Genomic DNA, 12,378 nt, shown 5'->3' on the forward strand with positions numbered 1-12,378 from the left:
ATAACAGATAGAGAACCATCACAGTGTTTGTCTTATGAAAACACTACACAGTTATCTGCCGAAACCCGGGATCGAACCAGGGACCTTTAGATCTTCAGTCTAACGCTCTCCCAACTGAGCTATTTCGGCGTGAACGCTGTAGCTATGGAGGCTCTGGAGTGCCAAACATAGAATTTATTTCCTGTCCATGGCTCTAATTCAGCCTCCCTTGGAGTGAACTGAGGCCGTGTGGCCTTAGGCTCCGCAACATGCGTTATTACACAGTCATAACACAGTAATTACACAGGAATTGCCTAAAACATGATTTCACATGATGAACAAACATGCCTGGTATGACATTGGAAATAAGAAAAAATAGAGACTAGAGACATAGTGGAGAAAATGGAAGTTGTCAGGTCAAGTCTTTGTTATATCCACAGAACAAGGACTAACATGTAACAGTAATCTATAGTAGAGAAACCATCAGGATATTGTCTTGTGAAAACACTGCATTGTTCTCTACCGAAACCCGGGATTGAACCAGGGACCTTTAGATCTTCAGTCTAACGCTTTCCCAACTGAGCTATTTCAGCGTGAAAGCTGCCTGTATGGAGGCTCTGGAACTTCTTGCCTGGCCATATTTAGTAATTATGGGTCCTCCCAAAATACTTAAGTATTAATATACTGCCCCCCTGTATTATGATTTTTTATTTTATATATATTTCAACCACACAGGCCCCAGCCTCCGTTGGAGTGCACTGAAGCCGTGTGGCCTTGGGTTCGGCTATATGCGTTATTACACAGTCATAACGCAGTAATTACACAGGAATTGCCTAAAACATGATTTCAAATAATGAATAAACTGATAATAATACTTGACCTGTATTGAAAAATAAAATGCACTGTCACTTACTAAATCAATACAGGATGCTGTCTCTATTGCTACACTACATTTGTACACCTGGTATGACATAAGAAAAACAAAAGTTTCATGAGACGTAGAGGAGAAAATAGAAATTTTTAGGTGAGATTTTTTTAAGCAGAAGAGTTGGAGACTGGATAAAGCACTTGGCTCTGCCTGAGATTTATAAACAGCATTTGCTAAATCCTGCTTCCACCACTGGAGTCTTGTTGTAGCCACCGAACAACGACTAACATGTAACAGTGATCTATTGTAGGGAAACCATTATGAAAACACTACACTGTTCGCTGCCGAAACCTAGGATTTAACCAGGGACCTTTAGATCTTCGGTCTAACGCTCTCCCAACTGAGCTATTTCGGCACAAATGCTGTTATCATGGAGGCTTTGCAGTGCCAAACATTGACTTCCGTGCCTGCCCATTGCTAGTAATTCTGGGTCCCCCCCAAAAAATACTGGCCCCCCTATGTCTTATCATTTTTTATTTTATATTCATTTCAACCACACAGGCCCCAGCCTCCCCTGGAGTGCACTGAGGCCGTGTGGCCTTAGGCTCCACAACATGTGTTATTACACAGTCATAACACAGTAATTACACAGGAATTGCCTAAAACATGATTTCACATACTGGTAATGAAAAACTGATGATAGTACAGGATGCTGTCTCTACACTACACATGCCTGGTATGACATTAGAAATAAGAAAAATAAAAGTTTCATGAGACATAGAGGAGAAAATTTACATTTTCAGGTCAATTTTTTAAGCAGTAGAGTTGGAGACTGGATAAATCACACTGTCACTTACTAAATCAATACAGGATGCTGTCTCTATTGCTACACTACATTTCCACGCCTGGTATGACATTAGAAATAAGAAAAACAAAAATTTGATGAGACATAGAGGAGAAAATTGAATTTTTTAGGTGAGATTTTTTAAAGCAGAAGATATTTGAAGTGCCACACATGGAAACCTTTTGGTAAAATGTTCAGTGAGGACATTAGTCAGAGAGTGGATATTATAGGAAACAGTAGTTCATGCTTCCCCCACTGGAGTCTTTGTTGTATCCACTCAGAACAGGGAGTTCATAACAGACAGAGAACCACACAGTGTTTGTCTTATGAAAACACTACACTGTTATCTGCCAAAACCCGGGATCGAACCAGGTACATTTTTTTTAAGCAGAAGAGTTGGAGACTGGATAAAGCACTTGGCTCTGCCTGATGGGTAGCATTTGCTAAATCCTAAACCCTGCTTCCCCCACTCTTCATTGTATCCACAGAACAAGGAGTAAAGGTCCCCACACACCGGCCCGATGCAAACCGACAACCTTATTGTCTTATGAAAACACTAGACTATTATCTGCAGAAACCCGGGATAGAACCAGGGACCTTTAGATCTTCCGTCTAACGCTCTCCCAACTGAGCTATTTCGGCATGAAACCCGTTAGTATGGAGGCCGTAGACTGCTGAAAATTGACACTTTCAGGTACATTATAACAGAGAGTGCATATTACTGTATGTGCCTGGAGACTATTGCTTTAGGCTGTGGACGGTGCTCATACCACGTCAGAAAACTTGATGAAAGTGATTGAAGCACAATTCCTGCTGAACTACTGCAAGATTTACAAGTTAGGTCATTATACACTGACTGGTGATGAAACACATTGTATCTAAACACATGCTGGAAACTAGGTATTGTCTTATGAAAACACTGCCTAAATCCAGAGCTGAAGCAGGGACATGCTTAGGGAAAGGCTGTGGAATTATGGAAAATACCAACACAATGTGTGTGTTGGTATTTTCCAGCTTTATCTTGACTGCTGCATTGTGCTTCACTTTTAGACCATGAAGTTACAGTACATCCTACTCTAGTAGTATGTACGTATGTGTGTGTGTGTGTGTGTGTGTGTGTGTGTGTGTGTGTGTGTGTGTGTGTGTGTGTGTGTGTGTGTGTGTGTGTGTGTGTGTGTGTGTGTGTGTGTGTGTGTGTGTGTGTGTGTGTGTGTGTGTCAGATCCGTGTTATCAGGGCAGGGCTGAATGCAGCTGGTGAATGTGAAGTGTTAAAAGGAGCGGCCTTTAACCCTGCCCTTTAGTTCAAATATTGACCATGGTGCTGTGACTAAACACAGTGACGGAGAAAGACATGCAGTGAAAGTTTGTATGGAGGGTTAAGGACACCTCAGCACTAAGCAGCTCCCACATCCTGGTTACAAGGCAGCATCACCACACACTGCATCGAAATGTCATGGGAGGGCAACGAGACACAAGATTGATACATTACTGAGAAACAAAAGAGGAATAAAGCTGCATCATCAGGAGCCGATAACCTAATAAAATCCTACTAACTCACAGTTTTTATCAGTGGACAAAGACAAAGAGTTTAGTCGACTAAGAATGACGTTTCAGTCACATAATAGATGATGACGATGTCTGTCCACTGACCTCTTCATCAGATGTTGGTTTGAAACATCACGGCCAAGATCAGAACATTTTACCTTATATGTGCCTCGGTCTGTTACTGTTACCCCTATGGTGTCCACACGAAGGTTAACTATTGCAAACAGAAAGACTAAAGTTAAATGGATAGTTCAACCGTTCTAAAAATAGCTTGCACCGACAAATAAAGGTAACAAACCTACTGCTGAGACTATAGGGATTAAGGCAATGGGCCAATTTGCCAAAATGTTGAACTATCTCTTTAACATAAAAAAAGCACCTTGATGTTTAGCTCTGATACCATCACAAAGTCCACATACGGCATCACAATGGTTGTTTCCTGACTGGCAACAGGGAGGGTCCAGCACCCAGCAGAGTGGTCTTCAACACCAAGGGGCTCAGAGTGGAGTAAGTTTCTGGGTGTCCACATCTCCAAGGACTTCTCCTGGCCAGGAAGATGCAGCAGTGGCGAATCCTGAGGAAACACAGCTAAAAATCTTTGCTGAAGTCACTACAAATAGAGGTGCATTAATATTAGTAGCCTAAGTCATTAATAGAGCAAAGTGTCAATTATAGTTACAGATGTGGTATTGAAATCGGTCTATTGTTTTTCGTATTATTGTCTGTCTTTTTTGTAACGTCATTGGATATGGAAGGTGTGAATTAATACTGACTCATCTCAACCTCACTTTTTGACCTCCTTCCTTTGAGAAAGTCGTACATGCAGCTAAGCAACTGCCCTACAGGAGTGGCAGCAGTTTGTCTGTTGAACTGAACTGAACTGAACTGAACTGAACTGAACTGAACCGGCAGCAGCAGCCTGTATCTGTCTCTGTTTAAGTCCTTCTTCATCTGTAGGCTACATGTATAATGTAACACCCCTATACATACTATATTATAGCTAACTGTGCTGTACATGTTCATCCTGACAACACTTTACAATTAGACACCATTATTTATTACAAATTCACCTCAAAGTCCATTTCAGCAGCTGGTGAAAATTGCTCACCCAGCGTAAATGTGGACACTTCAAGAAGATTTTAAAGTTAATTCTTGATGCTGGAGACAGCAATTCTTTCTTTCTTTCTTTCTTTCTTTCTTTCTTTCTTCAAGTCACATAGTCCAGCTGGAATTGCTTCCTCATACCTGATCCCATGTATGTGACCAATAAAAGTCTTAGTGATTTTACATAAGAGCAAGTGTGGCACAGTTTTTATTTTATTTTATTTTACCAGAAAAGGTTTTACTTAATGTGTTATAGGTTTCATTTAAAACCAAAAATGTAGGCATGCATCTAATATAAACATGCAGCATGTACAAAATTACAACAATTTCTTGCTTTTTATTATTTCCTGTGCACAAATTCAGCTTTTAAACTCTTGTGCAGTTAATGTAAGATAAAAAAGAAGCATCTGTCTGCTGACGGAAAGAAGAGGAGAGGCAGCAGTATGTGTGAGTGTGCCTGGTTCAGGAGCAGGAGCTGCAGTGAAAGGACTGATTCAGTCCCGACCAGGCTGAGGACTGAAGTGAACAAAGCCCCATTGATGCAGCCCGACCCCCCCCCCCCCCCCCCCCTGCTGCAGGACACAGGAGGAGACTGTTGAGATGCCTTCAGATAAAACCCACACCCCTCCTAGCCTGGACTCGTTCATATCCGCTAACGATCAGACATTAAGGTAAACTCGGTAGAGGCGTGTTCATAACGTAAAGTCCAACCCAGAGAAAACAGGATTTCACCTGCTCCAGCCCCCCCTCCACCCACCCCACCTCTGGATCCGCCTCTGGGCCGCTGAGTGCTGACGGCTGCTTGTGAAACCCGCGTCTCAGTCGCTCAGACAGCATCTACTCTCCATCTCTAGGACTTGAATCAGTGTGTTGACTTAGTAGGAAAGGCGCCTTCACCTGCACTTCAGATCGAGAGCCAATCACAGAGAGACTAATCATCATCATCATCATCATCATCCAGCCTCGATCCGGTCGTGTTCCTCACTTTTTATGCTGACCTGTCCTTGGATCAGAGCCAATATCATCCCGTATCACAGGTATCACACCTGATCCCCCCCCTCCGGCCCATGCTTCTCTATCACAGTCCAGCCTGTAAAATGATCCATGTTACAGGATTAAACCCGCGCTGTGATGTGAACATGTGCAGAAAACTGAGCGCAAAAAAAGAGAAAGATTTTAACGTGCGATAATAACTAATTCAACGTTGATGATAATGATCTCGCACCTGGACATTTAGGGAAACGCACAGAGCAAACAAGAAACAAACAAACACCAATTTGACCAGTTTCTCCAGGTGAGTTTGGTTCGCAAACAAAATCCTTATAGAAGATGGAGCAAGGAGGAAGAGGAGGGGGAGGAGGAGGAGGGGGCGGGGCCGGAGGTGCGGAGGGGGGAACAGGTGCTTAAATACGGGCCAGGTGAGAGTGGAGGTACAGCTCATACTGGAACTGCACATTCTCACCTGAGCAGACCCGAACAGGTAAGACACAGAGCACAGAGCCCGTCCTCCTCACAGGCTGCTGAAATCTTCATCTTCTCTACTAAAAAGGAAAAGTGAACCTGATTATTTAAGTTATCTTAAAGTTATCAGCCTCTCGGTCCTTTTTTAGACCTTTTTTCCATTTTTCTCTTTTGATTTGCTGATAATTTTGGCTGTGTTACAGCTAAAGGTTTGGATTTCTGATGGAAAGTTTCTTTTTTTTGAAAATGTTTTTGGAATCTAATTACACTGGTAAAACTTTTTGGAGGAACCCACAAGGGTTAAGAAGACAAAAGAAAGTTGATCCTTAAGAAAAATCAAAGTAAAGGAGAGTCTTCAGTTATTTGATGTGACTTCAGCTACTTCAGCTTCACCGTATTAGATTAGTTCCTTTTGTCTTCTCAAATATATTAGTTATATTTTTCTTGTGTTCAGAAACTGTCAAAACTGTCAAGCAGGTAACACCATTCTTGATTTCATTGTCTGAACACAAGAAAAATATAACTAATACTTAAGCTTCATTTACACCTGAGATTCAGATGTAACTTCTGTGATTTCCTTTAATAGTAACAGTTCTGTGGTTTTGCGAATCAACTCTTTACTTGTTAGTGTATGCAGGAACTTGGTATCCTGCGGGCTCGGGGTTTAAGGTGCACGGTTACAGTCCAGATGTGGACCGTGTCACATATAGCCAGTTGTCATATTAAATCAGTTAAACAGCCTCTGTCGTAGGAACCACTAGAGGTCGCAGGCAGCTCTACATCGTTTCCCTGAGTTCACGTTTCTTTAATCTCATCATCAAACAGTTTGCACATTTCAGGTTTAGTGATTTTTTGCTCCCTTTTTGCCTTTTGCTCTGATCCTCACGATGCAGGAAGCCTGTGAAGATGATCAAAGCTGTGGTGTCCCTACTCCTGGTCCTGGTGGCCGTGACCTCCACCTTTGGGAAATACATGCCAAAGACTGGCAAGAGGATCCCTCAGACTCTGTCCCGAGGTCAGTGAGGGTCACCCGAACTTCTCCTTATGACTTTGAGAGTTAGGTGCTTTGTAACGAACACTGCAGATAAAGCAAGAGTCTGTCACTGAGCTGTGAGTGTCCATGTCTTCTCCAGGTTGGGGTGATCAGCTGGTCTGGGCTCAGACGTACGAGGAGGGTCTCTACTGGTCCAGGTCAAGGTAGGGAAACTGTTCTATAACTCTGAATCTATCTGACCCTTCACTGAATCTGATGACTGGATCTATAAGCGAAGGTGTTTTGTGTTTCAGGAACAAGCCTATGTTGGTCCTGTTCCACCTGGAGGACTGCCCACACAGCCAGGGTGAGTTTTATTTGACTTAACTCAGGCAGCGATCGAAGAGCCAAACCTGTTCGAAGAGCAAGCAGTAGTGTGTTTGCTCAGATGTGACGTCACCCTCTCGTATCCTGGTACAGTTGTGAACCGGGCCCTGGTCTTTGATGTAGGACTAAAATAACTTGTTTCTCCTGCAGCACTGAGGAAGATTTTCTCTGAAAGCAACGAGATCCAGAAAATTCTTGATGAGGACTTCATCGTCCTCAATCTTGTGGTAAGTTACAGGATGCTTTAAAGCTCCTTCAAGCCTAATATAAGATTTACATTTCAATATTTCTCTCTTATAATATTGGCACATGACCAGAATTACAACCTTTATTTACCAGGAGTTTATTGCTCGTCATTCAGATTTGTTGTGTCCATGGAGAACTTAATATCTCTAATAATAATAATAACCACTTATGAGCTTCATTATTTTATTTTATTTCCTACAGTATGAAACCACAGACAAACATCTCTCCCCCGATGGACAGTACGTTCCCAGGATCATCTTTGTCGGTAAGAGATAACGTGTGGTAGGCTACAGTGGTTAGCACTGCAGTGCACCAGGGATCTTTTAAGTGACTTCTTAACCTTTGATATGACGGTTGTTTAGTCGTTTGTGAGTATTTACTGTGTCAACATCACCTCTGTTTTTATTGCTGTTTAATTTCCCTCCAGGAAACCCAGTGAAGTGTCAGTGTATTTTTAGTGTATGCTAATGGTGTGTGTCAGTCAATAAAGCCACGACACTGTCGTAGCAGAGGTAGCCAGTGGAGGAAGTAGGCTACTCACAAATTTAAACAATATAACTACTACTAAAGTACTTAAAATACTTAAAGTAAAGTGCTGTGGGTATATCACAAAGTATAATGAAGAAATCCAAGTTATTATCATTCAATTATCATTATTATTGGGTGCATGATTGAGGCAGTAACAATGTTAGCTGTAAAAAGTGAAGGTCGAGGTTACTTCCAATACACTGTGGTGTAGTCAGCATCATCATGTTCTGTGTGTAAAATCTACAAAGTTACTGGTAATCATTTGAAAATGAACACAGATATTTATCATTAAACAGACTGGTTGATCACACCGAGACAAATATCTGTGATGATAAACTAGCTGCCAACAAGCTAGGCTACTTCATAATGGTCATCGCCACTGACCAACGTTAGCAACATTAGCATGTAAACCAGGGGTGTCAAAGTTATTTTAGTTTACATACAGCGCAATTTGATCTCAAGTGGGCCGGACCAGTAAAATAATAACATAATAACCTATAAAAAAAAACAAGAACTCTTAATTCTTCCCTTTGTTTTAGTGTTAAGAAGTACAAGTACCTTATTAGGATGTTTACAGTTAATGAACTACCTTTTTACAAAACATATTATGAACAACCTTGAGAAAAATATGTGCAATTCCAACAACATTAAGCCTCACATGTCTTCAATGTAATTTGACACGTTTGACACCCCTGATGTAAACAAACCAGCCTGCTTAGAGCCAGTGTATCACTCAGTGAAAGGGTCACACGATCACAGACAGCTCCGACCTCACCTCCGACCTCTGCTGTCCCCACAGACCCCACAATGACAGTGAGGGCTGACATCACCGGTCGCTATGCCAACCGCATGTACGCCTACGAACCAAGTGACATCAAACTCTGTAAGTATAGGCTACTGAAGCTAAGACATGGTGAGTTTAGTTACTTTTGTCCAGGAAACATCGGCTGATCGGCTCTTCCTCTTCCTCAGTGGTCACCAACATGCAGAAGGCGAAGAAGCTCCTGAAGTCTGAGCTGTGAGCGCGAGGACGGGACGCAGTCGCAGGCTCGACCGGAGACCTGATCCAGAGTCAGTGACACCACGCGGATACCAACTAGACGTGCGCGGTCACTGCAGTTTACATAAAGAAAACTACGCACTGGAAAGCTTCCTCCCTTCACACCCACACATGAAAAAAGTTTTCTCCTCATTTTTTTTCTCACATTTGTTGTTATTGCTGTTCATCCACAGTGTCTTTTAAATAAATATTGAACTGTTCCTTCAGGTTGGATCCTCGGCCTTTTTATTTATTCTTATTTTACCAACAGGGAAATAGAAAATTCAGTCATGCAGCACACATCCGTAAATGATTTCCAGTCATTATGTCGGTTAGTTGTTTGCTAATCATTACACAGTCGTTACAGTTAGTTAATAACAGAACATGCAGGAGTTTTTATGAAACCAGGAAACCTGCACAGAAATTGTAGATATTTAGACATTTTTCATCACTGAATTTGTATTTGTAATTGCACGGTCCGCTTTAAACTAAAAACGTATGTTTATTATGGGTCTATTCATGCGAGTTGTCCACACAAACCATACGTTTTGTTTGTGTTGCAGAGATAACACAAACAACCTACATACAATTTTGAATGCACTAGCTTAAAAGATGTTACAACCATCCCAGCATCGTATGTGTGCCACAGTCAACATAGATGCTATATAAAACATTCCCTGACCATTACATTTATTAATTACAGTCTTAATTTGCGATAGTTTTATCATGATGAGATGTTGAATAATTTGAATTTCTACCTCACCTTTACATTAGTCTTCAGCTTAATGGGGCATAAAGCAACAACAGTGGTCGGAGGTACACTGAATATTTACATTATACTGCATATAAGTGGTATCATTGAGTTGGGTTATGGAATAAAAGACAGAGATAAAAGACTCATCAGTGCGAGATACAGAGATTTGAAGGTGGTTGGGCCCTCTTACTTCAAATCCAGCTGTCGCCAAGCTAAAGGTGGATTTAAATTCAGCCGTTTGAAACCATCCACTTGTTGACCTCACAGGTTTCAGGGATGTTCCTCGTGTCCATGTGGGGGCAGCAGAGTGAGCTGTAACTCCACTTGCCTACCTCACCATATCATCTTATCTGTTCGGAAGCAGTTTCCTGAGCTCATTCTCTCCACCAGCTCCTGAGGGACACGTCCGGCTCTGTAGCATGCTAAACACTTCACTGTGTTCACCAGCTGCTCTCTGACTGTGTCTGTAGGTGGAGGACAGAGGAGTTTTATACAGCTCTGAGCAGCTAATTCCCTGTAGGCTGCCTCATTTACATAGAGGATATGCAAATTGATGTGAGCTAATGTTGTCTTGACACTGATAGCTGCAGCTTTAAAGACATTTTTATTTATCTCTGACTCTCACACCTGTATAAACACTGCACTGCACATATTTTAAGGTCTTCCTTGTGGTGCAGTGAAGTCACCACTTCCTGCAGAAGAGAGAGAGAGAGGGGTACTAGTGAAAAACAGAAGGAAACAACCTGCCAGACCACGATGAGGGCACTAAAGCTTCACTTGTCCAGTTTTCTCAAATGCAGTGCATTCTGGGAAACATGCCAAGCAGCGCACAATAAGTTTGTTGTTCATCGCATCACATGACCAGTTCTGTAAATGATTGTCAACCAGTTTCATTCCCTAAGTGATTCATGATTAATCAGATTTTTATGAACCAACATAACTTCACAAGCACGAGTCTATTCATGGAGCACATTGTGTAATCAGTGTGTGTGTGTGTGTGTGTGTGTGTGTTTGTGTGTTTGACATCCTGGATGGGCGGGTTCACACACACCAAGTGTTGAAAACGTTTTCCTGTTGCTGGGTTACCACTGACCCTCAGTTGAGGCTATTGTCCCATGGTCGGGTCAGGATTTCGGCCGCCATCTTCTTCCCTGGGAGAATCAAACAAGGCTGAAGAAACCTGAGACCCACGTGGGTTCATGCAGCCTGGCCCGATGAGGTGATGACGGAGGAGGAGAGGAGGGACACTAATGTCCACTCAGCTCCTGTGGGAAGTGATGTTTGAAGGCCGTACACTGTAAAATAACATTGTTTGTTCAATGCAATTCAATTTATTTATTCTCACTTTAATGAAAAACCTCTGAAGCCGTTTTCCCTGTCATGTTGTTTGCAAAAATAAAAAGGAGACCCATTTAAAACAAGACAATAATTCTAAAGACGAGACAGCAGAAGTTTTGTTAAGTAAAATGAAAAATGAATAAGAATAGATAAGATGACACGTATTTGCCAGAGATTTCTTTGGAAGGGCAAACAGGCTGAAACCGCCATTTCCGCCATCTTCTTACGTCCACAGTTGTCTGCAGTCGTACCTCTGTCTATTGTGACCTCTTCACTGAACTGTTTATGCACGTATATTAATTAAATAGTGTTGCTAAGCTGTTCAGTCACTGATTCCTCCCAGCAAGAAGGAGCTGTTTGATTCCTGTTCTCCCACAGCGCCAAAACCATGCAAACTAGGTTTATTGCTGAGTCTTAGTTGCCAGTATAAACTCAACAGTCTCAGTTGATGACCTACTACTTCTTAAGGTTTAGGGATCTCTTCAAACTAGGGGTGCACCGAATGGCATTTTTTTGGCCGAAGCCGAATACTGAATAAAGTCAAAACGCTACTACCGAAAGTGGTTATAAAGTTTTTAAATAAAATATTTTTTTAAACTTAATTTTCAAAGAAAGTAAATGTTTATTGACTATTCTGACAGTTTTTGAATATTCCAGTTGCTGTTGCTCATCAAAAAAGCACAACAAGTTATATAAAGTTTTTCATTTATATCGGCCCATTGTGAGTGCTGAAAGATCTATGCAAGTACATTCCAAAAAAACCCAAGTGTCTTTTAAAACAGTGGCTCCTAACCTTTCTTGGTCAGATTTTTTTTAATTCATCAATTAGGCTACTAGACATTTCAGGCGACCTCATTTGAATTTCAGGCGACCTCACGTGGGGTCCCGACCCCAAGGTTGGGAAACACTGTTTTAAAAGACGTCGGCCACGGACGGAGTGGGCGACATGCTGGGACGAGGAGCTTTCGTTTTAACTGCAGCAGCCGTCTCTCCCTTTCGTACTCAGCATGCTGTCAGAGAATAGACTGGCTCTGATGCTGTTCAGGGTGTTTGGTTTTTAAATGATTCATTAAAAGGCGCGTTCTTACAGGAACGGTCCCCTCACTCAGTCCTCTCAGTGGCCGACCGTGTCTCCGCTGCAGACAGGACGCACCGGGCTCTTGGAGCGCGAGCAACGGTGCGCGCGGTCGCTGTGCAGCTTCCCCCCCACTGCTCTTGTTGCTGTTGCTTTTCCAGCAGTAGGTGTCACTAATAAAGCTGGGGTTTAAGCTGCCGTTTCGATCGTCGCGATCGCGTATTTATCAGACTTTT

At 42.2% G+C, this 12,378-nt stretch overlaps 1 protein-coding gene across 1 annotated transcript; it reads left to right on the top strand.

The window, feature by feature from the left end:
• Positions 1–6,698: 6,698 nt before the first annotated feature.
• agr2 (anterior gradient 2) lies at positions 6,699–9,006 on the top strand. Its single transcript, XM_083981467.1, has 7 exons — positions 6,699–6,817; positions 6,936–6,999; positions 7,090–7,142; positions 7,313–7,389; positions 7,610–7,673; positions 8,736–8,819; positions 8,909–9,006. The coding sequence occupies exons 1-7, from the start codon at positions 6,709–6,711 to the stop codon at positions 8,956–8,958; spliced, it is 501 nt and encodes a 166-aa protein (XP_083837593.1). The 5' UTR covers positions 6,699–6,708; the 3' UTR covers positions 8,959–9,006.
• The last annotated feature ends 3,372 nt before the right edge of the window (positions 9,007–12,378 follow it).

Source organism: Trachurus trachurus (assembly GCF_905171665.1).
Source record: "Trachurus trachurus genome assembly, chromosome: 11".
Lineage (NCBI taxonomy): Eukaryota > Metazoa > Chordata > Actinopteri > Carangiformes > Carangidae > Trachurus > Trachurus trachurus.

What these genes read in the sequence shown, in the direction of transcription:
- agr2 (XM_083981467.1), top strand. Translation starts at nt 6,709, where the DNA reads ATGATCAAAGCTGTGGTGTCCCTACTCCTGGTCCTGGTGGCCGTGACC. An exon ending in TCATCGTCCTCAATCTTGTG is followed by an intron (nt 7,390 to 7,609) that starts GTAAGTTACAGG and finishes TATTTCCTACAG; the next exon opens with TATGAAACCACAGACAAACA. An exon ending in TCCCAGGATCATCTTTGTCG is followed by an intron (nt 7,674 to 8,735) that starts GTAAGAGATAAC and finishes CTGTCCCCACAG; the next exon opens with ACCCCACAATGACAGTGAGG.